Source organism: Tauraco erythrolophus, chromosome Z (genome assembly GCF_009769465.1).
Source record: "Tauraco erythrolophus isolate bTauEry1 chromosome Z, bTauEry1.pri, whole genome shotgun sequence".
NCBI classification, from domain to species: domain Eukaryota; kingdom Metazoa; phylum Chordata; class Aves; order Musophagiformes; family Musophagidae; genus Tauraco; species Tauraco erythrolophus.
In genome coordinates this window covers 54,931,061-54,956,662 of record NC_141496.1, presented here as the reverse complement: position 1 = coordinate 54,956,662, position 25,602 = coordinate 54,931,061, and the positions used below count along the sequence as shown (strand labels likewise).

The 25,602-nt window shown below is 40.3% G+C and overlaps 1 protein-coding gene across 2 annotated transcripts in view; it reads right to left on the bottom strand.

Annotated features, from left to right (window-relative positions):
- Positions 1-25,602, bottom strand: part of SNX24 (sorting nexin 24) — a 93,787-nt gene that overhangs the window by 32,704 nt on the left and 35,481 nt on the right. Inside the window, exons 2-3 of one of the 2 annotated variants that reach the window (XM_086629801.1) lie at positions 13,582-13,665; positions 5,391-5,499 (exon numbers count right to left, since the gene is read on the bottom strand). In XM_086629801.1, the coding sequence (XP_086485927.1) occupies positions 5,391-5,499; positions 13,582-13,665 (193 nt within the window). The remainder of the gene's footprint in view (positions 1-5,390; positions 5,500-13,581; positions 13,666-25,602) is intronic. The other variant, XM_086629800.1, reaches the window with a different exon arrangement.

Sequence of the window (25,602 nt, the reverse complement as noted above, 5' to 3'; positions counted from 1 at the left end):
CAACACTTATTGAAGTAATTAAAGAATATCATCATGGCCCATGAAGAAACGACACCTTGGGCCAAATCTTCTATAAGACAGTTTTCCTTCTGCAGTCACTAACTGGAGAAATAGGTCATTTGTCTTCATTTTTTTTTGCAGTTGCTGTTGAACTGTTCCCCAAAAAAAGAGTAGAAAAAATGCAATATAATAATGGTTGATTTTGTCCTTTATATTGCTGATGAACTTACTCATAAAGCAACTACACATTATTCATTACTCCATCCACTGTTTTCGTAACTCCACCCTGCTGGAAACTAAGACAGCTAAGGAGTTCAGGATTGGATTCTACTTTCTTAAGAGCAAAATCATAACAGAAATGGTTTTATTTATCTTTTTCAGGAAGAATTGGTAGTTAAAATATTTTTTAAAAGAATTGCATTTTGAAGAATACTGAAATATAGGTCAAAGTGCTTCTCAGATCTCCAGATTATTTCCTTAAATGGAAAACAAATCTCTAGTCCAGTTTCATAAACTCCATAATTCATTTTGAAGATTTGGATTCCTGAAACTGCTGGAATGTTGAAGTTCATCAAGTCTTCAAGTCTCACAGCCAAGCAGCACTTTAACCAATCTTATCTCCAGGAATCAGGACTGTTCCTTTTGTAAAAAGTTCAAGAGTAAATAAAAGGCAAGTATGTTTTCTTGACCTCAACCGAGAGGGAAATATGAGCTTCATATATTAACTCTGGTTCGAGACATATGTACATACAGACTCTACATACATACAGAGCAGTTCAGAAGGTTTACAGCCCTCTGTTTTGTACAGAGTAGAATCTGTGTAAATGCTCTGTGTCTTGCCAGTCACAAGAAGAATTTCTTCAGGTCACCCAGACCACAAGAAATGAGCTAGTATCCTGAAGCTCATAAAAAATACAGGCCTCTTCCAAAATCTCCTTCCATAACCAAATAATTTCAGTGAAGACTAGCAGCAGCTACGAAGTCTCATGCTGAGGTGTGGGTGCCACTTTACAGTGTATTCTGTTAATGATGCCTCTTATCTTGTTGGACTGATGATATCAGCAAATGATGAGATTTCTTCTGCCCAAGAGGGTTAGAAAATACCTACTCCATTGAACTTTAAAAGGCAGACCTGTCAAAGGGCAAGTCCCTTGGGCAGAGAGACTGGATGGCAATAACATCCAGTGTCAGTTTACTGGGACAAGGATATGACCTAACTCCAAATCAGTAGAGAGCAGGTGGCTAGATCAAATTCTTCCCATTACCAATTCTCTTGAAATAAGCTCTATAAAAACTGCTCCTTCAGGACTATATAATATAAAATCTGTGTGTAACAAATACGGATCAGATTGACAATGCAGCTGCAGCTGCTTCGATAACCAGTTAGATCAGGTTCCTCAGCGCTGTCCTTAGGAATCCCAACAATGTCTTCAATGTCCAAAATAAAACCCCAACTACCTGTTCAGTTGGTCCATCCACAAGATGATTTACTGAACTCATATACAACAATAATTGTGCAAAAGTGATCTATATCTCCTTTAAATACACTTCCAAAGCAGACCATATTTCTGCATTGCTTTGTGACAAATGGTCAGTCTAAGATTATACAGTGGATTAAAATACAAAGAAAGAAACAACTACCACTCAGAAGCTATAATGCTGATTAACAGTCTGCCCTATCAACTTCCACACTTGTTTTTACCTTCTGGTACTTGCAAGCAAACATATTTCTCCAGGCTCACAGGTATACTACCAGGAGCCACAAACTTTCAACGCGGGTCCAGTTGGCAGCCCTTCTCAAATCAGAGGCTCCCTACACAACCAGCTATCTCAAAGCTGTATGTTCTACCTTTTCTCAACATCAAACTCTTCAGCAAACATATCCAGAGAAGATATTTCGTAACCATAAACAAATAATAGCTAAATTCAAATCTTGGTGCAATCTAATACTACTATCAGAGAGACTTTTGTCAGCAATAGTGTAATCCAATGATTTATTCTACAAGTTTTACATCAAAACCACCTGGATTATCATCTTTGCTGTATTACAAGCTACAGGCTCAGATATACAAATAAGTAACTATTAAGTCAGAATTTTTATCACACACTAATTGATTTATGGTGACTCTTAGTTGATAACCACCACAAGGTAATTAGAGTTGGTTTAGTCCTCTTCCACTGTGAGTAACAGGCATCTTCTTATTTAGCAAAGACTAAATCAGCTCAACTTAAATCTTGTGTGCTGTAGGTTAAGATCATGCACAGAGACAGTTACCATGGATCAGTACAGGAGCAATAGCTTATTGCTTCATACTAATTTGATTGAATGTTATTCATCAATCAAATTCATTCTGTCATTCACTTATCTTTGCATCTGTTTCCTCATTAATAAATTAAACATAATCCTTCTTTCCTCTTGTCAGTCACTTGATGGTTGTCAGTATTCACAAGGGTTCTGTATTATTATTATACATGCAGTTGAATTACTACACATACTACTGCTTACTAGCCAATTGTTCCACAGTATTAAAAATGAAAGTTGTAAATTTCAGCCAAACTTGTAAAATATGAAAGTCACTTGAAAATAATATAGATAAATTGTTCTTTCATAATTCCATGAAAATTGATTACTATAACAAGAAAAAATCCTCACTCAACCTTTCAAAAACAAGAGAAAAATAAGTCCTCTGATGAACATTAGCTGACAGTGGATACGGATAAATTTAAGCAAATGACTATTTGTTTCTCATAATTTAATAATATTTGGTTTACTCATAATTTTGCCATTCTTCAGAAAGATACAATGAAATGTTTCTGAGCTCCTGTCCATGCATTTCAAGAAACAAACAACCTGTGCTGAAAGGATTTAAGAGGGTAGCTTCATTGTGAAAAGGTCACAAAGAAGTAACAAAGCACTGGCAACTGCAGCACCTTCTGGCTCAGACAGGGGATTTTCCTGCTTGCTTTACTAGTTGATACAGACTGATTCTACTATTCTAATTTCATGTAATAATTTTTATCTGCATTTAACTACAGAAGACTACTAAATTAAATACATATTAAGAAGCTAATATGATTAGACCATGTCAGATACAGGTTTGTAATTGACCGCTATCTGCATGGCATGTTACCTCTTGCTTGTAAAGACTTTCAAGCTGCAAAGTGCAATAAAGAGAAATGAAGATGTATTGCATAAAACAAATTATTTGAATGGTAGTATCTGTGTAAATGCTCAATCTCTGGACGAGATTCTGCCTGGTTCTGAAAAAAAACCAGCTAACAACTACCATGACTCCATAACAGTTTACCAGTTGCACAAATGGCTGGCTACCAGTACCACCACTGACTAATGATGGTGGGAGCCAAACTGCTCTTACAGATTAAATCTCATTAGTATCACCTGAAAATACATTTGCAATATTTCGTATACATGGTGGTAAATTAAAAACTGATCATGTCTTCCGAAATTGTAGCACATTCCTACACTATGTCTTGGAAAATTCTTGGCACTACTAAAAACCTTCTGATAACTGAAGTGCCTTAATATGAACTTTTAATTGCCTAAAATCAGGCTCTCACTATTTCAAAGTTAAAATTTCACTGATGGATCAGTTCTGCTTTCTGTTGGCAGAAAGAGAAATTAATGACTTTGACAAGAGTGTTAATGAGTTTTGTTAGTGTTTAAGTCCCTTCCAACCTAAATCACTGCATGTTCCTATGATAGCCAACGGTGATAGAAGAGCGGAAAAAATAATTAAATGTACAAGAATAGGAGTTGACTAACTCTTCCAGTAGGGGGAGATGTTCTTTTAATGTTTATCAGCAATTAAAAAGTGCTAACCAATTTCCCCTTGTATCTTTTTAACAAAATCAAGCTCATAAGAGAAATCAGTACATGTGCCTTCGTAGCGATATTCTTCAAAAGCTACTTGTATGGAAATCAGAAAAAAATACAAAGCTCACAGCAAACGCCTGTAAGAGAAAAAAATATGATGATGGAGCAAGCTGTCCTGACAGCCATCAAAATCAAAGAAGCCCTATTCCTTTTCAAAACCAAAGTCTCTCCAACAGCAAAGTTTTTTTACCCACACAATAAACATAATTTTTAGATGCCAAAGATGCTGTAAATATCATAGACCAAGAAGGAATAAAAGGATTCAATTTTTCAATTTAACAATACTCAATATTTAAAAATAAAAAACAAATTGTGTTGCCTTAAATGCTTCCTATATCTCAGAACAAAATCTAAGCTGTGTTTTACTCCTTATTTCCAAATTTATTTTAAAAACTTTAATGTCAGAAGTAATACTATCTCATGTCACGCCATAATTCTATTCTCCTCCTTAAGCCACTTTCTTTTACAAACCTTCCTGAGAATCGGAGAGGTTCCTGAGCGGTGCAGGTTACCACCTATTTTCTATGAATGCAGCTCACTGTCCATTATGTTGCTGTTCACCATTCTTCCAGTCGTGCCACTGCAACTGGGGATGATGACATAAATCGGATGTCTGAAATTTTTACTACTCTGATCTGAGTAAAAAATACAATACTCTCACTCTCGCCTTCCTCCCAAAACAATTATTTTTTGACTCATATCATTTCTATGATCCCCTTCACTTGCCTCAGTACAGCTGAAGGCGCAGCGAACTGGGATCATGGCTAGAGAAACACCTTAATCTGCCTTTGTCATCAGAGAAATAGCTGTGGAACTACACTACAGGGCACTTTTAAAGCAATCATGGTGAGAGCAGAAATTCCGTTTATTAAAAAAGGCTGGGATTTATCACCGGTACATTCAGATGTCTATACATCTGAGTTATTCCTGAATAGCCTGTACCAAAATCAGAACCCAAACAGGGAGAATCTGGGACTTTAAATTCAAGCTTCCAAACCAACCGAGACGAATATGGGAAGACAGGTGCCCATTTCAACTAGATGAACAATTCAGATGCAAGCATGTACAGGAGGGGATATTAACCTGATGAGCTGATTCTTCCCTAGTCTGCCTAAACCGAGGTGAGTTAAATAAAGCCTCCTTGTATCTCTTTTACAACACTTCTGATTGGTACAGTTAGAACCACTTCAGAAAGAATAACATTATTTTCCTCATTTCAGGCACAGGAAAATGAGGTATTAATAGGTTTGCCAAAGTCAGACAGCAGCTTTTGCCAGAATCAGGAAAAAAATGCAAAACAGTCTGGATTTCTAGCTGCTAGTCTTGCTAAGTGGACCGAAATCATCACGGCTGGTAAGTACCCAGCTCATCTCCCACCTCTAAAATTGCCTATCAGTAAATCACTCCACTTCATACCTGCTGTATCTTCAAATGCTTTGGATACCACCATTCTGAAAATGGATGCCGTTTAACTTTCACAGCGCTGAGAAGAGACTCACCTGCAAGTACAACTCCAAGCCTTGCCGTCGCTGCTCCAGAACCCTGGGGACCCAGTTTCTCACATGCTTTGAAGGGATCTCTGGAGTTCTTATGAACTTCTTGAGCTGCACATGAAAAGTAAAGCAGACAGAAACAAGGTATAATAGTGTCCCTTTAAAGTAAACATGTTCATGAGAGATGAGGCAGTACAGGTAAAACAATCAGCACAAAGGACAACAGCAGGGCAATGAAGTTACTCACCATCAGCTCACTGAAACTACAGCAGACTTCATACCTACAGGTGGCAGTTAAAAATCTCCACGTCTAGCTGCCCTGGACAATGAAGTTAGTGTTTACTAACACTTTGTTGTGACTAACAGCCTTAAAACAAACTGGCAACAACTACATGAGAACAGGCGAAATGAGTTCCCTGTTAGCCAGCCTGGGATGACACCCCACAACGTCACCGTGCAGTACCCAGATATGACCTTGCTAAGTGCAGTGACAAAACAATGTGACAATTTCTAGGTCTGGATTTAGGCAACTATGAACAGGCGGGAGGAGTACAGGGAGGAGATCTAACCATCCCTCTGGAGAGCTGGCGATCAAAAGAGCAAAATATCCGTGCTCTCAAACTGCACCAACAGATTGCCAGCTGTGTTTTAATATCTTATACAGAGAAACAGCAAGATTGCCACTGAATGTACTTCCAAGAGAGCTCCATAACTACTCCTCCAAAGATTCCCACAGAAAGCTTTTATAGATGTATACGGAAATGTGTACATGCGTATACACAAGTGCATATAGATAAATGCAAACACACATTCTGACAACACTTAAGAATCCTCTTGCTGGAGCAACATATTTTTTCAAAACCAAAAAATTTTAATGTTTTCCTCAATACTACAAAGCTAAAATAATAACTGCAATAGACTCCACTGCATTTTAATATGAGGCAACATTAGACATTCTTTCTTTTGGATATTGCCTCTGAGTAAATCTGAGGCAACGAATGCAAGGAAAGAAACTCAAAATTGACTTTGACATGCATACCCATGGGAGACTAAGAATTTACATTTCATCTCTGAGCTTGCTGAGATGTCACTATAGGAAAAAGCAGTGCCAACATATCAACGTCGCTACAATCACAAGTAACGAAGCCGCAGCAAGGAAACCTCAATTGCTCTGGAAACATCTTGCAACTTCTTTATTTCTTAACAGTGCTAAATTACAATTAAATGTGAAGTGAGAAAAACAACATACCAAAACAAAACTCCAAACCCATGTACTTCTACTGTCTGATCTTAAAGCCAGAATGTAAAACCCCATTTTTTCCTCTAAATTGGTTGAGAATGTTGAAAAAGCTACGGTTACAGCTGTTGTGAACTATGACAGCACCTGCAGATGAGTAACAAATGAGGAGAATGTTCCAGATGAGGGGAGACAAATTTGAAACAATACAGGTGTCCACCAAGGTCTAGCTGCTTACAAGATAACTACCGTGTGGCTGGTACCTCAGCTGATGATTAACAATCATTTTGTGCTCTGGGGCTCTGTTATATACAGCATCAAATAAACAACTGCTTAAATGTGCAAGCAGAGGTACTGTGTGTAGGTGTAAAGCACATACTACACAGACACACAAAGAATAAATGATAAGCCCATTTTCTTATGCTTACAGTAATCCAATAATATGTTCAACAAACAATGATTACAACGTCAAAGAATATTCCGCAAACCCACGAATGTGCCAGCTATATTGCTTCAGACCTGTCCCCTACACAAGAAGTATTTATTGGGGGACAATTATTGCCTGTAACACCTTCCTGTCCATGACACTGACCTAATGCTTATTTGACATACTGTTAGTCTCTGTTTCCTGCAAGACTAAAAGATGGCTCAAATTATCAAGTAAAGAATTATTTGTCCAAGTGTGAAAAGTCAATATGATTTAGAGTAGACACTAATAATTCTAAAATTATAAATAACTTGCAAATAAGATGTATAAAACTTAAGATTTTTGCAGATTTCACTGCAGTCTTTGTACTACTGTCACGTTCTAGCATTCTGGTGCTTAAAAAGAACTAACAATATTTAAAAATGTAAAGAGAAAAAAGTATAAAAAGGAATTAAGGAATAAATATAAACAAATGGTGGTATTTTTAACTACGTTATATACACAGACAGAATTCAATTATTTCTAAAAAACTCTCCATATGAGAATAATAAAACTTTTGTTCAGACTTGAATACAATAATGTAATGTGAATGGTGCATAACCTGAAAGGCCTGGTTTGTCCTTCACAACCACAGCAAAGTTTAATGGCCTATGCAAACTATTTCAAAAAAGCCAACAGCAGTGGATGTTTTCTGTCAAGGGAATAATTTTTACTCCTGCTGTAGCATGGCTGTCTTGAAAAGATTTTAAATCTTTTCCACTACAGTAGGATTGCGCAGGAAGTGGGGCTTTACTTTTTTTACATAAATGGAATGTATGAAAGGTTGAACCTAAGAAGGAGACAAATCCAGTCATGTTCTTGCAAACAGTTTTGTTAAAAAAAAAAAAAAAATCAAAATTAATCAAAACATGAATTTGCATTCTGATGAACGAATAATGTCCTATATGAGCAGTGGAGTCCTCCTTCCTCCACGAAATACCAGTGGAGCATGTCCTTCTCCAGTGAAAGGCACAATCTCCCCTTCAGCCTCTATTCCCATTTTCTACCACAGTTGTTCTCTACAGAAGCTTTTTTTTTCCCTGCTCACTACAGACATCTCCCACACTAAGGGCACCTTGAATATGCAGTAAGTCTAAAGATACCTTTCCAATTGCCATGTACTCACAGCAATTTAGAGTGAAACTTACATCTTAAATTAAAGGGGAAGAGAGGAACGAAAAATAAATAACGTATTGGCATGCTGAAAGCAAACTGGTATCTGGACCTGAGTATAAATAGTGTCATGGGATGAGAATAAATTGTTCACAAAGAACAAATGAGTTCAAAATATTCTCCAGTAAAAACTGCTCAAATACACACCCAACTCTTTTAGGAGCATTGAGAATTTCTGCTCTAACACAAAACAGAGAGGAAAAGAAAGAGTGAAATCGCATACTGTATTACCAGAGAATGTTTTCTCCAGGATTTCTGTAATGCTGAGAGCACTAAGAAAGGTTCAGATCACGAAGTGTTCAACCACGTTTACCAAAATTTTGCTACAACTTCAAAAAGTAAGACTTAAGAAAAGAGGTATATTGTTGACAAAACAACAATATACCTGAGTGCTGAGTGCTTTGCATCTGTACAGGGAACAAATAAGAAAAAGTCACTATCAAGTTTACAGAGTAATATAAACAGACAGCAAGCAGATGAGGATCAAGATGAAACAAAGTGAAGAGTGGTGGAAAAGTCTGGTTAGAATACGTGTTTTTCAGGTTTGTTTATTTTACTGCTATTTCTGGAGAGAGAGAAAGGACCATCATTTATGGTTTTTATGGCACTCTAAGGAGAAATCTCTGCAAAAGGGAGCTACTGCAGAGGATGCAGTATACGAGAAGACAAATCTGAGAACAAGACTGCAGTCATTCGTGACTTTTGTGTAGACTAATGGTGCAACTCCAGAAATTACACTGAAATTAGACAACAATCAAGGGAAGAAGAAAAAGTGGAGGCATTCAATGCATTTTTTGCCTAAGTCTTTATTCATACTGATAGACCTTGGACTGTCCGGTCCTCTAAGTTGGAGGACCACGAGTTCGGGAACAGTGACTTTCCATCTGAAAAGGAACTACAGGCCAGTCAGTCTCACCTCTGTGCCTGGCAAGATCATGGAGCAGATCCTCCTGGCGACTATGCTAAGGCACATAGAAAATAAGGAGGTGATGGTGACAGCCAACATGGTTCACTAAGGGCAAATCCTGCCTGACTAATTTGGTGGCCTTCTATGATGAGGTTACAGCATTGATGGATAGGGGAAGAGCAACTGACATCGTCTATCTGGACTTATCCAAAGCATTTGATACTGTCCCACACGACATCCTTGTCTCTAAACTGGAGAAACATGGTTTTGATGGATGGACCACTCGGTGGATAAGGAATTGGCTGGATGGTCGCACTCAACAAGTTGTGGTCAACGGTTCAATGTCCACGTGGAGGCCAGCGACGAGTGGTATTCCTCAGGGGTCAGTACTGGGACCAGTGCTATTTAACATCTTTGTTGGTGACATGGACAGTGAGATCGAGTGCACCCTCAGCAAGTTTGCAGATGACACCAAGTTGTGTGGTGTTGTGGATACGCTGGAGGGAAGGGATGCCATACAGAGGGACCTTGACAGGCTGGAGAGGTGGGCCTGTGAGAACCTCATGAAGTTCAACAAGGCCAAGTGCAAGGTCCTGCACGTGGGTCGGGCAATCCCAAGCACAAGTACAGGCTGGGCGGAGAATGGATTGAGAGCAGCTCTGAGGAAAAGGACTTGGGAGTGCTGGTTGATGAGAAGCTCAACATGAGCCGGCAATGTGCACTTGCAGCCCAGAAAGCCAACTGTATCCTGGGCTGTATCAAAAGAAGCGTGGCCAGCAGGTCGAGAGAGGTGATTCTGCCCCTATACTCTGCTCTCGTGAGACCCCACCTGGAATACTGCGTTCAGCTCTGGAGTCCTTAACACAAGAAGGACATGGAGCTGCTGGAGCGAGTCCAGAGGAGGGCCACGAAGATAATCCGAGGGCTGGAGCACCTCTGCTATGAGGACAGGCTGAGAGTGTTGGGGCTGTTCAGCCTGGAGAAGAGAAGGCTCCGGGGTGATCTTATTGCAGCCTTCCAGTACTTAAAGAGGGCTTACAGGAAAGCTGGGGAGGGACTTCTTACAAGGGCGTGTAGTGACAGGACAAGGGGCAATGGATTCAAACTGAAAGAAGGCAGATTTCAATTCGATATAAGGAAGAAATTTTTCACTCACAGGGTGGTGAGGCACTGGAACAGGCTGCCCAGAGAAGTTGTGGATGCCCCATCCCTGGAAGTTAAGGCCAGGTTGGATGAGGCTTTGGGCAAGCTGGTGTACTGGAGGGTTTCTCTGCCCATGGTAGGGGGGTTCGAACTAGATGATCTTTGAGGTCCCTTCCAACCCTAACCATTCTACGATTCTATGCTTCTATGATCTGTGGACACTGAAATTGTAAAGGACTGGATGCTTCATCTGACTGTTCACAAGCCCATGGAGCCTGATGGGATTCATCCCACAGTACTGATGGAGCTAGCTGTTATGTTAGGACCCCTCCTGATCATCTACCAAAGGTTTTGGGAGTCTGGGGAGGTCCCTGCAGACTGGAAGCTAGCCAGTGTCATTCCAATTTACAAGATGTGTGTGAGGGATGACCCAGGAAACTGCAGAACTGTTAGTCTAACCTCAGTTCCTGGAAAAATTACAAAGATTATACTGGGTACTACTGAAAGGCATTTAAAGAACAATGCAATCATCAGGCACAGCCAATATGAGTTCACAAAGGGAAAGTCCTGTTTTAACTAACTTGATATCCTTTTACGATAAGGTCACTCACTTAGCGGATGAAGGACAGGAGGTGGATGTAGTTTTTCTGGAGTTTAGTAAAGGCTTTTGATACTGTCCCTCACAGCATCCTCTGGACAAGTTGTCCAATTGTGAGATGAGCAGGTACATGGTGCTCTGGATGAAGAACTGGCTGAAGGGCAGAGCTCAAAGAGTGTAGAGAATGGGGATATGTCCACCTGGCGACTGTCACCAGCAGTGTTCCTCAGGGCTCAATTCTAGGGCCAGTTCTGTTCAACATTTATCAGTGATCTCGATGCAGGAGTTGAATGCACCATTAGCAAGTTTGCTGAGGATACCAAACTGGGAGGTGCTGTTGACTCCCTCGAGGGACAAGAGGCCTTGCAGAGGAATCTAGATAGATGGGAACAGTAGGCAATCATCAACGGCATGCAATTTAACAAGTCTAAATGCAAGATTCTGCACCTCGGATGGAGTAACGCCAAGCACAAGCATAAACAGGGAGAGGAGTGGCTGGAGAGAAACCTGCAGAAAGGGAGCTGGGGGTGCTGGTTGACAGCAGGTTCAATATGAGTCAGCAGTGTGCCCTGGCACCTCAGAGGGTAAATCGCATCCTGGGTGCATCAAACACAGCATAGCCAGGTGGCCAAAAGAGGTGATTATCACGCCATATTTAGTGTTGGTGTGGCCTCATCTTGAGTACTGTGTACAGTTCTGGGCCTCACAATTTAAGAAGGATGTGAAGGTACTTAAACGCGTCCAGAAGAGGGCAACAAAACTGATGGAAGGGCTGGAACACATGTCCTGTGAGGAGCGGCTAAGGACTTTGGGCTTGTCTAGTTTGGAGAAAAGAAGGCTGAGGGGTAACCTCATTGCTTTCTACAGTTTCCTGAGGAGGGCAAGTGGAGAGGGAGGTGCTGAGCTCTCCTCCCTGGTATCCAGTGACAGGATGTGTGGAAATAACTCAAAAGCTATGCCAGGGGAAGTTTAGACTGAACATGAGGAAGCATTTCTTTACCAAGAGGGAAAAAACTGGAACAGGCTTCCTAGAGATGTGGTTGATGCCCCAAGCCTGTCAGTGTTTAAAAAGAATTTGGACAATGCCCTTAATAACATGCTTTAACTTTCGGTCAGCCCTGAAGAGGTCAGGCAGTTGGACTAGATGATCACTGTAAATCCCTTCCAACTGATAATATTCTATTCTGCTCTGTTTTGTTCTACTCCACTCTGTTCCAAACTACAGGAGATTATCTACTTGGGTAGAGTGCATTTTAAGCATAGAAATCCTGATTGCACACATGTATTGCAAGACTTGGTGGTGGGTGGGTGAGTTGTACTACTGATTCTGACATAGTTGCTCATGTGGTATCATAGCCAATGTGAACGCAAGGGGGAAAACACCTGAGACACATCTGAATTCAAACAATAAACAAGGAAATGAGTATGAGAAAGTGGCAGCTGATACCGCAACTGGGCCAAGAAGCAAAAAGGCAAGAAACACTTGCACATGTTAATTACAGTGCAGTAAAGCAAAACATATTCTTGTTCTTCGGACTTTTGAGGGTCAACACACAGATGGGTCAATAGTTGCCTTTTGTTGACCCAAGTTTGCTTATATCCATGCACTATATAAGGCTGGCAAAACCCATCCTCTCTACCATCAGGATAATGCTTCCTCCCTGAATGAAAGGATGCCTGAGCTGATTCAGGAAACATGCTGGTGTGGGTAAGCTCCTCTGACACTGCAGTGGCAGGAGCTGTAAACGTCTGTGCTCCTCTCTGCTGTTTGTAGAAGAAGCTTTTCCATACTGAAGGCAAGCAACACCAGTCAAAGCAGTTGAGCATGCACGTACTCCACTGCCACTGAGAGCTACAAAACAACAAACTTTCAGATGACCCAAGTCCTAGGAATGAAGGGCTAAAGCTCTTCATTGCAGCCTCACCACTGGCAACAGGATGCAATGCTTTTCCAGAATTCTCCTTCACAACACTCGGCCTCCATAAGGCAGAAAAAACTTAAAACTTGCCTTTCAGCTGCACAACTGTACAGCAGCATCCAGTTCAGCCTGGAAAGGAGAAATCATACTTTTCCTTTAAAGGTAATCAAAACAATTTAAAGAACAATTTGTGGATAACCAATCTTGAAAGTACTGAGTTCCCTTTTACATATTAGCAAGATGTTTCAGTAGGCAAGCTTAGCAAATATTTCATACCACATTCGTTGTATGAACAGCAGCCAAGAGATTGTCTACTCAGTCTTTTTCATATCTAGTTTCCTGGTGTATACAAGTTGATTCCTCAGCTTTATATATAGCAGGTTAGCAATACAATTTATAGAACTAATAAATTATTTGCCTCATTGCATAAAACCCAAAAACGCATTTATTTGCTCTAGCAATGTGTCTTTTGTGATTTTACAAGAAGAAAAAAATCATACTACAGATGGTATTTTAGCAATATAGCACTTAAATGATAATCAAAAACTAAAGGAGACGTCCTAACATCTGAGCAGCCACCATCCCCTTCCATGAAATAGAGAAGAAACTCATTAAGTTGGGAACTCATTTCCAGAGACATGAATCACAAGATGTATTTAAGATAAACCATGTATAGTAACAATTTCAAGAGAGAGGAAAACATCACGACTAAGGCAAAACAAAGTTAAATCTTATAAAGAAAGAGATTACCTTTTTATGAAGTGCATGGAATTCACTATACCTTTTCTCCACAAAATGTTTCCTTCCACTCATAAGCACCTCTATTTTAAAGACCTGAAAATTATAAATAATAAAAAGGAGATTAATGTTACTTGCACAAACAGTTCTGTGACATGACTGTGAGAGCACATTTTATCACAGTCATTACAGTAGGTGGTCCTGAAAAACCTGTGGTGACTCACGAGACGCAGAAGTACAACAATAATTAATGGGAAGTATAGCTGAATCTTCCGTTAAAAAGTTTGTTCAACAAACATATAAAAAGACACGTTAAGCTTGGAATGTATATTGTACATGAAAAACTAAGCACTAAAACATTCCACATTTTGAAGTATTAAAAAAAAAAAGGATTTTAAAAAGAGATGGTAAGAACAAAAAGAAAAAAAAAGAGAAAAGAAATAGAGATTCACTGTTTTTTCCTCTTACAATATGGCATACTAACACACTCACTCATGTTCAGTAAGAACTGGATAACAGATGCAGTATGTTATGCACGGAAAAGGAGAAATAAATGCAAACACTATATCATAGGTTAATTTTCTCCCAACCTACAAATTCATCTATAGTCTCCATTGAGCTTGTGCTACTATCTACACCCTAGGAAAAAAAACCCCAAACACAGAAAATGCTTGTTTTCTTTGTATGATACATGTGACAGCTTTTGTTGCTGCCTCTGGAAGGTTGAAAGGCCAGGAGAAGAAGCTCTCCGGATCCACTAATTAGTAGTCACTAACATGACATTTTCTTGATTCTCAGGTCACCAGGTCAGTTCTGAGGGCAAGTGATGAGAAATATTTTGAAGTACTCAAGAAAACATGCTCTATTAAATGAAGACAAGATCAGCAGAAAAGTAAAAAGGTGCCTGGTCTATCTCGGACTTCTTTGTTTTCTGTTTTGCTCAGAAAATGCCGGAAATAATTACTTCCAGGACAATGAGATACGATGTTCAGGACAGATGATTACGTCAAGACCCAAGACTTAACACCAAATGAAAAGTTCTTTGAAATAAATTTGCAGTGTTTATGCCTGCATGCAGAAAAGGGTTTCTGTCACAACATGCCCAGCTAGCATTCATCAGAGCAAACATACAGAAACCATGCTGGATAAACACTTTCTGTTGTCCACTGGAACCTGCCTTTCAAACAGGTCAAACGCTATGGTTTTCACCAGCTAGCCAAACCACATTAGAAACAGATGGCATTTTATTTAATCCAGACTGAAATGCGCCTACCTTTGTTTGGATGCAGTATGGATGGGGCTGCAGTAATTTCACAACAATGTTTACATTACCAAAATTAGTTCAGATCATTGTAATCCATCAAAATAACTTGTGCTACATTCTACCTCTTTGAAAAGGACTATTTCTGTGTCCTAATTGCTGTGAGCAGATGGCCTTATTTGGGTGCATTGATTTCCCTGCCCCCCTCCCCCATCTATTTAGACTATTTTGGGAGAACAGCTATTGGCTATTAAACAATTTTCCTCTACATGTGAAAAAACTCCAAGGCACCCTTAGGAATATGTTGTAAGTTTGGAGTTGTAAAGAGAATCAAACGCAAAGAAAAATCAATGTAGGCTTTTTTCTTTAGTTGAGACTTAACATTCTAATTATATGAGGGGAAAACATTACTTACATCTTATATTCTACACACCGTATTAAAGAAATAGTTCTGCAAGGAACAAAGTGCTTTAGATTGCACAGGAAAGCCACTGCATTGCAGGAGTTTTGAGGATAACTTGGTGGGAAGAATGGATAACAATATGAACTCAGTTAAGTTAGAAGTGACCATGAGTCACTAGTTAAGGTGTTGCAACAGGTTTGAATTAACTTGATATTAAATCTCCAGCAACTATGAGAAACTCACGACACCCACTTACACCTCAGTCAGCTAAGAGTCACCGCACCACTGTTAGTTTATCCCTTCCATTGGCTACAGGGTTTGCCAAGCGATTCAGAGAAGTCTAAGGGGCTCCTGCCTCAGCTGTCAGCACTCCCTTGACAGGTAACTTTCTTGTGAATCACGGCTTGGCTTGTGCAGCCCCATTTTGGTTTCAGTCATATATGTGCAACTTGAGAGAATGTCTTTCCCTCTGAAGCCTATAAACCTGTAATTTCATAAAGGAGAATAGTTGGAATATGGGGAAGGAAGGAAATATAAATACCTCTGTGGACCTTCTTTTCAAAGCATGTATCTATTTTGTTCTGTGTTTCATCACTGGTTAAGGAATTACCAAAATGGCTTCAGAACACCAAAAAGTATGCAGCACTATTCAACCTCCTTTTTAATCTTAGAAAAGTTTTAATTACTGTTTGCATAATTTTTGCTAACAAGATGACACCAAGGAACGAACATATTTGCCAGTCACTTCTACAGAAGACGTGAGAAGAGAGAACCAGAGCTTCCAGTGCACAGTGATGTAATTTCCAAGACAAAAAACCTGCTACCTTTACACCCTCAAGTGGTTGTACCAGTATAGATGCTTTAACTTTGCCTCCTACTGTGCAGAGTCCATTGGATCCAGCTTTAGCAGTCACCTAAAATTTGCAAAGCTGGACAACAGACCTGCTATGCATGAGGCTGAAAATTAGTATTTGAAAACAAACCTCTGCAAATGGCATTTCTAATATACTTACTGAGGCACCTACATTTCCGAAATATAAAGCAATCTGTGACAAGGAAGTGTACAATTTGTGCATGTTTTCGTTTAATGCAAATCTAAATATTAAATTTATTTACAAAGCAACTTATAAAGCACAAATGCAAGTAATTGAAATAACACATATTGTGCTTACGAACTTCATACTATTAAATGACTTTATTTGGAAAGCATAAATTCCAGGTTTGCCTCCTCACTGTTTAGCAGATCACAATTCACAAGAGCAAACTAAAAGCACGGAAGTGAGTTTCTGTGCCACTATTTCACACAACGGCACAGCTTGGTGTGAAAGACATAAAGATACCTCAGCTTATGAGAGAGACGGGATCTCTTAATGGATTCAAAATGGCTATAGACAAATCTCACACAAGTTTAACTGAGCAACTGCAGGCCCTGACAGAAAAACAATGTAAGGAAACCGGTGAACATAGATGAAAGTGCCAAAATAAAGACGGAAGAACTATGGGGGGAAAAATGCAACACTGCAAGGAAATTACTTCTCTTGTAAAAATGTTCATGTTCTATGAACAGATAACTCTGAAAAGACATATGACTTTTTATAAGTGACAGTTAGTTAAATGAAAAATGCAATAATTAATCACTGAGTAACACAGGTTCCATGCTTCAGTTTGCTTGACAGACTTTTGTCTAAGGAACAGCTAATGCATTCCAAGCGTCAGGAAACTCAACCTTAAACCTTTGTCGTGGCCGTATGGAAGAAATTCCAGAGCAAATGAAATGGCAGCTACGGTCCATGAAACACTAATAGGATTTCCACGTGTTTAGTGCTTCATTATTGGCCAGACAATGGCACATTTTCTGTCTCGGTTATGCTATGACTAGAACAAGATCACGGCATATAGTAGAGATCAAAAGATGACTTTAAATCTATTCCCATCCAACTGATCCGGGGAAAAACAATAGTCGACAGAATTGGTAAAAGGTAACCAGAGCCGCACGTAGCTGCAGCAGCAATTCGGTATCTCAGGGGTGCAAGTGCCTCATGGCAATGCTCCATACTTCCAAATGCCCTCCACAGCAGAGGTGGAGAGAAGGATGGTATTCAGAGCCAACTAAAACTTAACAGCGGCCTTGATAAAACTGAATCTTGCTATTCCCCAAATGAAAACAAATTAACTTATTCTGACTTCACCCTTTGGGAGGGGGGCAGCACAACTCAGTTCTGCAGTGGGCACAGGGCAGCTCAAGGGCACAGAGACAGGCTGACATGGGTCGGGATGCCCCTTTCTCTCTCCTCTCCAACAACATTCCTCCAGTGCTAGTTCTCCCCTGTCTGGCACCCACTGTTTAATTTGGGTTACGCCCACCATGTCCACTTGCTGAGACTTAAGACCTTCTGTGTCTTAGGTAGGCTGCTTATAGTCACATCTTTGCCTCCTCCCTGCAGCAATTAATCTCCCCACCCTACACAAGCAGCCCCTAAACAAGCTCCTGAATGGTCTTCCTGTAAGCCAAGGGCCCCCTTCCTGCTGCGGAACTGAGAAACAAGATGGGACACAGAAAAGAAAGAAGCAGAACAGCCTTTAAGAGATCAGTTTGCTCCTTTGTTTTCGCTGGGGCCCCAAGAAGGGATGCAAGTGGCTGTAAGAGACAGTAAAGGAAAAGAAGAGAAAGATCAGGTATCAGAAACTGAGAGTAATCAGTGTTGAGGGAGAGGATGAACAGGGACAGAGCTGAGAGTCATCTGTCCTTCCTAGCAGGAGTCCTTACACGTGCTGAACCCTTTTTCCTGATGGCCAGGAGAGCAGGCAGAAAGCAGGAGCTGCAGATGGGCAGCTCAGCTAGCACAGGCATTGGGAGCAGCGGCCCGCAGGGGCAGCCCATGGGCCAACAGCCACTCCTGCCTCCCTGCTGACCCACGACGCTGCTCGTTGTGCCTGCGCTTCCACCTCCAGCGGTACAGCTCTACCCAACACAAGTGCTTCGCTGTTACTGAAGGGCCCCAAAGAGATTCAGATCCATTACGTTATCCATTACAAGATGTCCTACCTAAAGTCAGCTCAGAAACTGGGTTGGACCAACAAACAGCCCCATTCCCCCACCCCGAGCACTCTCATGCATGTTACCTGAAATAGGACTGTTCCACTTAGTCCCAGTTACAATGTACAGTACTGTTACAGCACAAGGTAAAAAGTACAGAGTTTTTCCAACTACAGAAATCAAGGCTTGACATGATACAATTATGACGTTGCTTTGTCCAGAGTCTGTGAAGGAGAAAGACCACATCAGAGAAGGGAAACGTTTACTGCAGGACTTCCAGAGAGTATTGCCACCAGCTCCAGACTGTGTGAAGCAGTTACCTGACCCTCCTGGCCTGGAGAAGCAGCCTTACTGTTTTTATAAGCAGATTTTCTACTGTGACATAGACCCATGGAGAGGACAAGTATACTGTTTCACCGACTCCTCCTTTTAAATCTCACGTTATTGCAATCTAACTTGGAGCTTCATTATTAAAAAAAAAGAAGTGTGTACCTAAGAACAATCACAAGCACATGTTCTTATAAATGTGGGTCCTACTTCAAATCTGTCCTTGCTAATTTTATGTAACCTTCAGCCATTTATTTACTGAAAAAGCTGTCTCTTCACTAACACTTACCAGTGTCACTGCTACCAATACCTACCTACACCAGACTACAGTCTCTTTGAGAATCTTTCAGCATGCAGTTTGTCTTTCCAACCAATGCTACAAAATAATTAAGGATAATCCCTCTCCCATGCTCTTTTGCAGTATGGGCCTCCTCCACTCTTAACATGGCACAGTGTCGGTAGGAATTACGTACAAAAGCCATGCACAGGACTCGAGGGTAATCTTTCTAAAGATGGCCTTTGAGAAGTGTATGTCATATTTCTTAGGGTTTAGAGGAAGAGGTAGTAAAGCAATTTATACTGCAACCCAGTCAGAGAGTTTTGTAATTCCTACAACATGGGAAGCTCGAGGGAGGCTTCTACGGAGCTGTCATTGTTGAATGAAAGAGTAGCTGACATACAAGAGTAAGTAGTTTTCTGATTTTTTCAACTCTCTTTAAACCAATCTTTTCCAAACACATGGTTCATAAAATCCCATAGGAACGTCTCTGTCATTTCCTGAAAAATAACTCACTTGGCTTTCCAAGCTAAAAAGCCTCTCCTTTGCCAGCGAAAGACTGACTATGGAAATCTAATTTGTAACCAAACCAAGAAGCTCCAAGATCTGACTTGCTTTTGATATTTTTCTTTATTAGCCTTGCAGAGCACAACTGTTACACAGATGGCATTCTTCTAAAATCTCATTGTCACTGTGGTCACCTATTTGGCTAACTTCCTTATAACCAAACTTAAGGAAAAATGTGTTATCTTTTAGGGAGAAAGGAAAAGTTCCTAACACATGCTAATGCCTACGGTTACACAGACAAAAAAATTATCCTGCTCTGCTCTATTTGTCCATCTGGATCATCTCAATGTTTCTTATCGGAAGTGTTCTACTAATAGAACAACCATGAGCCTTTTTATGGAAAAGATGAACTTTCCAATAGAAATAGTACATTAGGATAAAATACTTCAATACTGCAAAAAATAACATGGCAAAAGTATATTTACATGAAACAGATAAATTCTAAGTTTGATGAAATACAAAGACTCTTCTATTTTGCCACAAAATCCTTTGTTATTTTATCTGGAGAGTCTACAAAGAGTTCTCTCACTTCTCAAGGCAGGACGCAACTCCTAACCACAATGAAAGTACTCCCATATTTCAGCCAAATAGCTGCAAGAAACTCCTTTTTGCAAGAAGCTAGATACAACATTAAGTTTTTTCTAGAAACTTCAAGTCTGTGTTACTTTGCTCACACTTCCATTTGCTGTCCTTCGAAGCACAGATTTTCTGTTTACAAACAAAAATGTCAAATGGTGTCAAAGAACACATTAAAAAAGTATATGTGCAGCAAGATGATGAGCATTACACGTTAAAGGAGATGGCTTTGTACTGTCTTATATTCCATGGTATATCTACCATGGTGTGTGAATGTAGCCTCTTCCTCTGCTAGTGACCAACTAAACACACAGGAACACGAAACACAACAGTATTTAGTCAAGTCCTAGTATATACAACCTATTAAAACTCAGCTCCTTGTTCTTCATGGTGCGTAAGTACCAGGGGAAAGAAATACTGTATATCCACATTGCATCTTTTCTTATTAGAGTCTCTGTGGTAATCCATCTAAGAAGTCTCTGCTCCGTTTTACCTGTCAACATAAGTGGTTCATCTGAGTCATTTTTCAAGAGAAGCAGTCAAAGTAGTCAAAGGAGGTTGCTTTTCTAAATGTCTATGCAGCTTAGCAAAGATCCTTCATATATTACATTTAAATATTGGGATTAGCCTGTCTTCAGCCCCAAAATGGAGGATTCAAATGCTACTCTGTTAATAGTGAAGACGAGCAGCCAGGATGTCTGCAACATTTTCAGGCACTTCCTTTCAAGGAGTTAACTCATCCAAACTTTCACTAAATTAGCACTGGCCTGCCTTCCAAAATGGAAATCTAATTATCTCTGCTATTGCCTGCCATCTGCGTTACTCTTACATGCAACTGACAGCACTATTTCAAACATCAGCACTCGTTTATGAAAAGAGTCATCATATCAATTTATCAAAGAATGCCATCCTGCTCACCAAAGATTTCCCTTGCCAGGTTCATCTCTTCTGAACGGTAATTCAAAGCAAGAGGAAGAAACAAGCTTTAACAGCTATACGGCAGTTTCATTTCCTACTGGACTAACCATGCTGTGACTGAGACAAGACGTGAAACAGGTTACCAGGATGTGGTTATCAATCCATCCAACTGCAGAAAACCAGATGGTTCTTCATGTCTAAGGAAGGTGGAGAGAATGGAAGCGACAAACTCAGAACTACTGTAGAAAATACAAAGGCAGACACCACAAACAGTGCTCAAAATTAATAAAATATTTTGCCCAAATTAAGATGTAATTTCTTAAGCTTCTGAATGTACTTGCTGGTGGCATTAGCACAAGCAGGAGCGCGGGCAGCACAAGGTGCAAAGCTTGTGGCAATGTCTGGACAAAGCTCAGTGCCCAGGGCGCCAGTCTGGCTCTATCCTGTGCATGTCCGCGGGAGCTGCAGTCAGCGAGGAGCAGGCATCCCTCAAAAGGGAGCAGTGCAAGTGTGAACTTCAGAGGGATGCAGGATTTGACTTGAACACAAAGGAAGAACATAGGGAAGAGAGAAAAGTATTTCCTAATTCACTTTCCTTAGAGTTACAGTATAAAACACAGCAAGAGCTGAATCGCTTCAGGTAGAACTGTACTGGCATTAGTGGAAGAGCTAAGGTAGCACAGAATTTGATGACTTAAACACCCATGTCCAAGAAAAGGCAACATCTAAACCGCTTACGGATACTACGTCCAGTGCAATTATGTCAACATATTGTATAGGTTCAAAGGCAGTGGAAATACTAATACAAACCAATATCCGGGATAATATATATAATTAAAATATCCTATTAGCCATTTTGCAAAACAAGACTGAATAACCTATCAGAGAATACTGGCTGTACAATTAAATATTTATCATTTCAAAGACAATGAAAATGTATTCAGTGAGAATTATGCTAATTTGCAACTGGCTTCTCAATCACTTCAAAGATAGTAAGGCAAACATCAAGTAATTACATGCCTGCACATGTATTCAGCCCGATGAAGTATTAGATACCCAACACATTTCAGAAAGATTTTAAATAAGTTATAAATTGAGTCTGATGCTGGAAATGTGGAAATAAAAGCGTGCATACTGCAAATAAAGCAAAAGGCAACGGATGACTGAAAATTGTGCTAAATGTCTAATTGTTGACTGTGGCTTTAACTGAAGATAATATGTCAATCTCTTCAAATGTTAACTAGTAGCATCAAAGAGAATCATTCACAGGTCTAAAAATCTGTGACTACCTTCTCCTCAAAGAAGAAAAAAATTAAAGACACAGCCAAGCACAACCTACTGAAGAACTAACTCGGCCTGAACACTTCAGGAATAAAAGCTAGCAGATTCCTAAACATGGTGCTATGAGAAAACAATATCCATATACTCATTTTTAGCTGAAATTTGAGAGTCACATTTCATGTCCTGGATCTTGGGTGTAAAAGAAATCTTCATTTACTGTACTAGAAAACTCTGGATGTTCATCATCTGCAGATACTAACCAAATCCCCTATTAAAATACCTAAGGATTTAAACCCCTAAATTCAGTCGGACAATTTCAAAAGTACTATCAAGAAAAAAATAAGGACAGATAATGACAAGAAGCCATTAAAGATACAATGCGGTACTGTTACAGATACCACTCCTTCCTTCATTCTGAGGTTTGAATTTTCCAAGTTCTCACTTTCTGTACTGAACAGAAAACTTTGGTCATTTCTATTCATACAAAATAGTGCCATAAATAACTTCTTCAAATATTTTTTTGTTACAAAAGCTCTATTATTGTGAGTCTCCAGTGCCTCCCTGAAGAAAGAATGTAAACTTTGCTTAGTTTATTTTAAGTCCTTAGTTGCAGCAAAAGTTGATTCTTCTACTTGCTTACAGAAAGTGCCGCTTCTCTATTTACAGGTCAGAGAAAACGCAACCTACCTTATCCTATACGTGTATGAGGTGCCATCTTATCTCCAACTGCCTCAGCAAACGACTCATCTTTCTGTACATTCTCTGTCCCTACTCACCTTTTCTTTCACCCACATACGTTTTTCACAGGTAAGAAATCTGAAGGGGTAACGAAGCGACGTTCACCTAGCATCAGCTGATTCCTCACCTTCCTGTGTCATGCAGCAGCTCACACACAGTACTGCTATATTTAATTAACATCTCAAAAACATTTGAAGAGGACCTGAGATGGAGTTAATCTAATAAAATATATTATAGAAGTTAACAGCAGTGCTAGGAGTACTAGTAATATTAGAATAATCTAATATTTTCCATTACAAGACTGTTCTCAGTTACTTACAGTTTTGCCAACCTTTAATTTTTGGGCTTAGATTTTCCATACCAGGTATGTGATTCAGACAGAAAATATTTTTAGAAAGTTACAACTAAGACAGTCCAAACACATACTTAAAGATATTTTACTTTATCCATGCCAAAAAAAAACAACCCAAAACAAAACCCAAATCATTTCACACCAATTCACCCAAGATGTGGACAAGAAGACCAGAAAGATAGCTGGGAGGTAAATTTGGTTAACCCATAAACTTATGGAAAAAAGCCTAACTCCTAACAAAACTTTGCACAGAGTATGTGCATAATGTAAGTTTTTCAATGGCATCGGCACTGCTGGTGCTCTGTTATTTTTAGAGTGCGTCCATACTGACTGAAAGTTTATGGCATCTCCACAAAGTCAGGGCAAATTTCAGGCCTACAGAATGCTTTTCTACAGTTCAGGAGCTGCTATGAGATTATGGAGCAGAAAAAAGATTCAAGTATGTTTTTAAGTTTTTGTAAGAAAGATACGCTGGACAGGAATCTATGCTATGGCACAGGGGAACAACACCTGAAAAGACCGTAAGGCATTACCAAGGCTAAGGAAGAGCAGGAGAAGGGGCTTTTAGTCTGAAGTACTCTGGCTCCTCTAACCTTGAAGGGAATGGACAATTTCATCGTGTATGAATCAGAAATGTGCATCACTGCATCCGCTTGCTTTGAAAACCCACTGGTAACTCACAGTATCCCTTTCCCTCCCTCTGCTGGTGGTGGGGCAGCTGGATGAGAAAAACTCAGGTGCCTCTTAGTCTAGAGGTCTATAACAGGGACCTAAAAGCTCCATGTCCACCAGTTGTATGTCTGGGCAGTACTTATCCAAATGATACATTCCCTTCACTCCCAGCTGCCTGCTCAGGGGAAAAAAGTAGAAAACCAGGAAATCATTAAGAAGCGAGTTGTGAATTTAAGTACTGGTAGTGTCATTTAAGATTTTTGTACAATGCAACTCAGCATCCCTGCACATACTTACTTGCAGCAGTCAGTCACACGCTACTTTTCCCCACTGAGCCTCCGCTCAGCCCAACGTGTAGGACTGACAGTGTTGTACGAACAAATGAGTAAAGGACGATGTCCCTAGGGGCTCTTTCCATGTAAAAACTAAGAAACATTTAAAAAGGCAGGAAAAACGTATTTACAGAAAGCGTGGCCCTGAGATTGAGGCAAATGGTAAGATTATGGTCACTTTGGAAACTTTAGATCTAAAATGTAAGCACTTCTGCAATGATGCACAACTTATTTCATGCTTTTTCTAAGAAAATGTACTTAGACCATCCCACTTGGGCATAATTCAGGACCACTCGGTGGATAAAGAACTGGCTGGATGGTTGCACTCAAAGACCACCACCGTTGTGGTCAACGGTGCAATGTCTACATGGAGACCAGTGTCAAGTGGTGTCCCTCAGGGGTCTGTTCTGGGTCCAGTGTTGTTCAACATCTTTGTCAGCGACATGGATGACGGCATTGAGTGCACCCTCAGTAAGTTTGCCGATGACACCAAGTTGTGTGGTGCCGTGGACTCACTTGAGGGAAGAGATGCCATCCAGAGGCATGCCATTCTAAGAGAGACATAGATTTGTTGGAGCGTGTTCAGAGGAGGGCCGCAAAGATGATCCAGGGGCTGGAGCACCTCTGCTACGAGGACAGGTTGCGGGAGCTGGGATTGTTCAGCCTTAAAAAGAGAAGACGTCGGGGGGGACCTAATAGCTGCCTTCCAATACCTGAAGGGAACTTACAGGAAGGCTGTGGAGGGACTTTTTACAAGAGTGTCCACTGATAGGACAAGCGGAAATGGGTTTAAGTTGAAGGAGAACAGATTTAGATTGGATCTTAGGAAGAAATTCTTCAGTATGAGGGTGGTAAGACTTTGGAATAAATTGCCCAGAGAAGTTGTGGATGCCCCCTCCCTGGAGGTGTTCAAGGCCAGGTTGGACGGTGCCTTGAGTAGCCTGGTCTAGTTGAGAGGCATCCCTGCCCATGACAGGGAGGTTGGATTAGATGATCTCTGAGGTCCCTTCCAGCCTATGCCATTCTATGATTCTATGATTCATTCTATGATAATTCAGAGGCCTGAGGTTAAAAGTCCAAGCCTTCAGAGACCCAGTGAATGTGGAGCAGAGATTTACAACATGCTTACATCCAAGTAGACGACAAACACATCCCACCTCGCATTCTTCCAGTACCTCAAGGGGGCCTACAGGAAAGATGGGGAGAGGCTATTCAGGAGGGCCAGTTGTGATAGGACAAGGGGTAATGGTTTTAAAATAGAGGGAGGTAGATTCAGATTGGATATTAGGAAA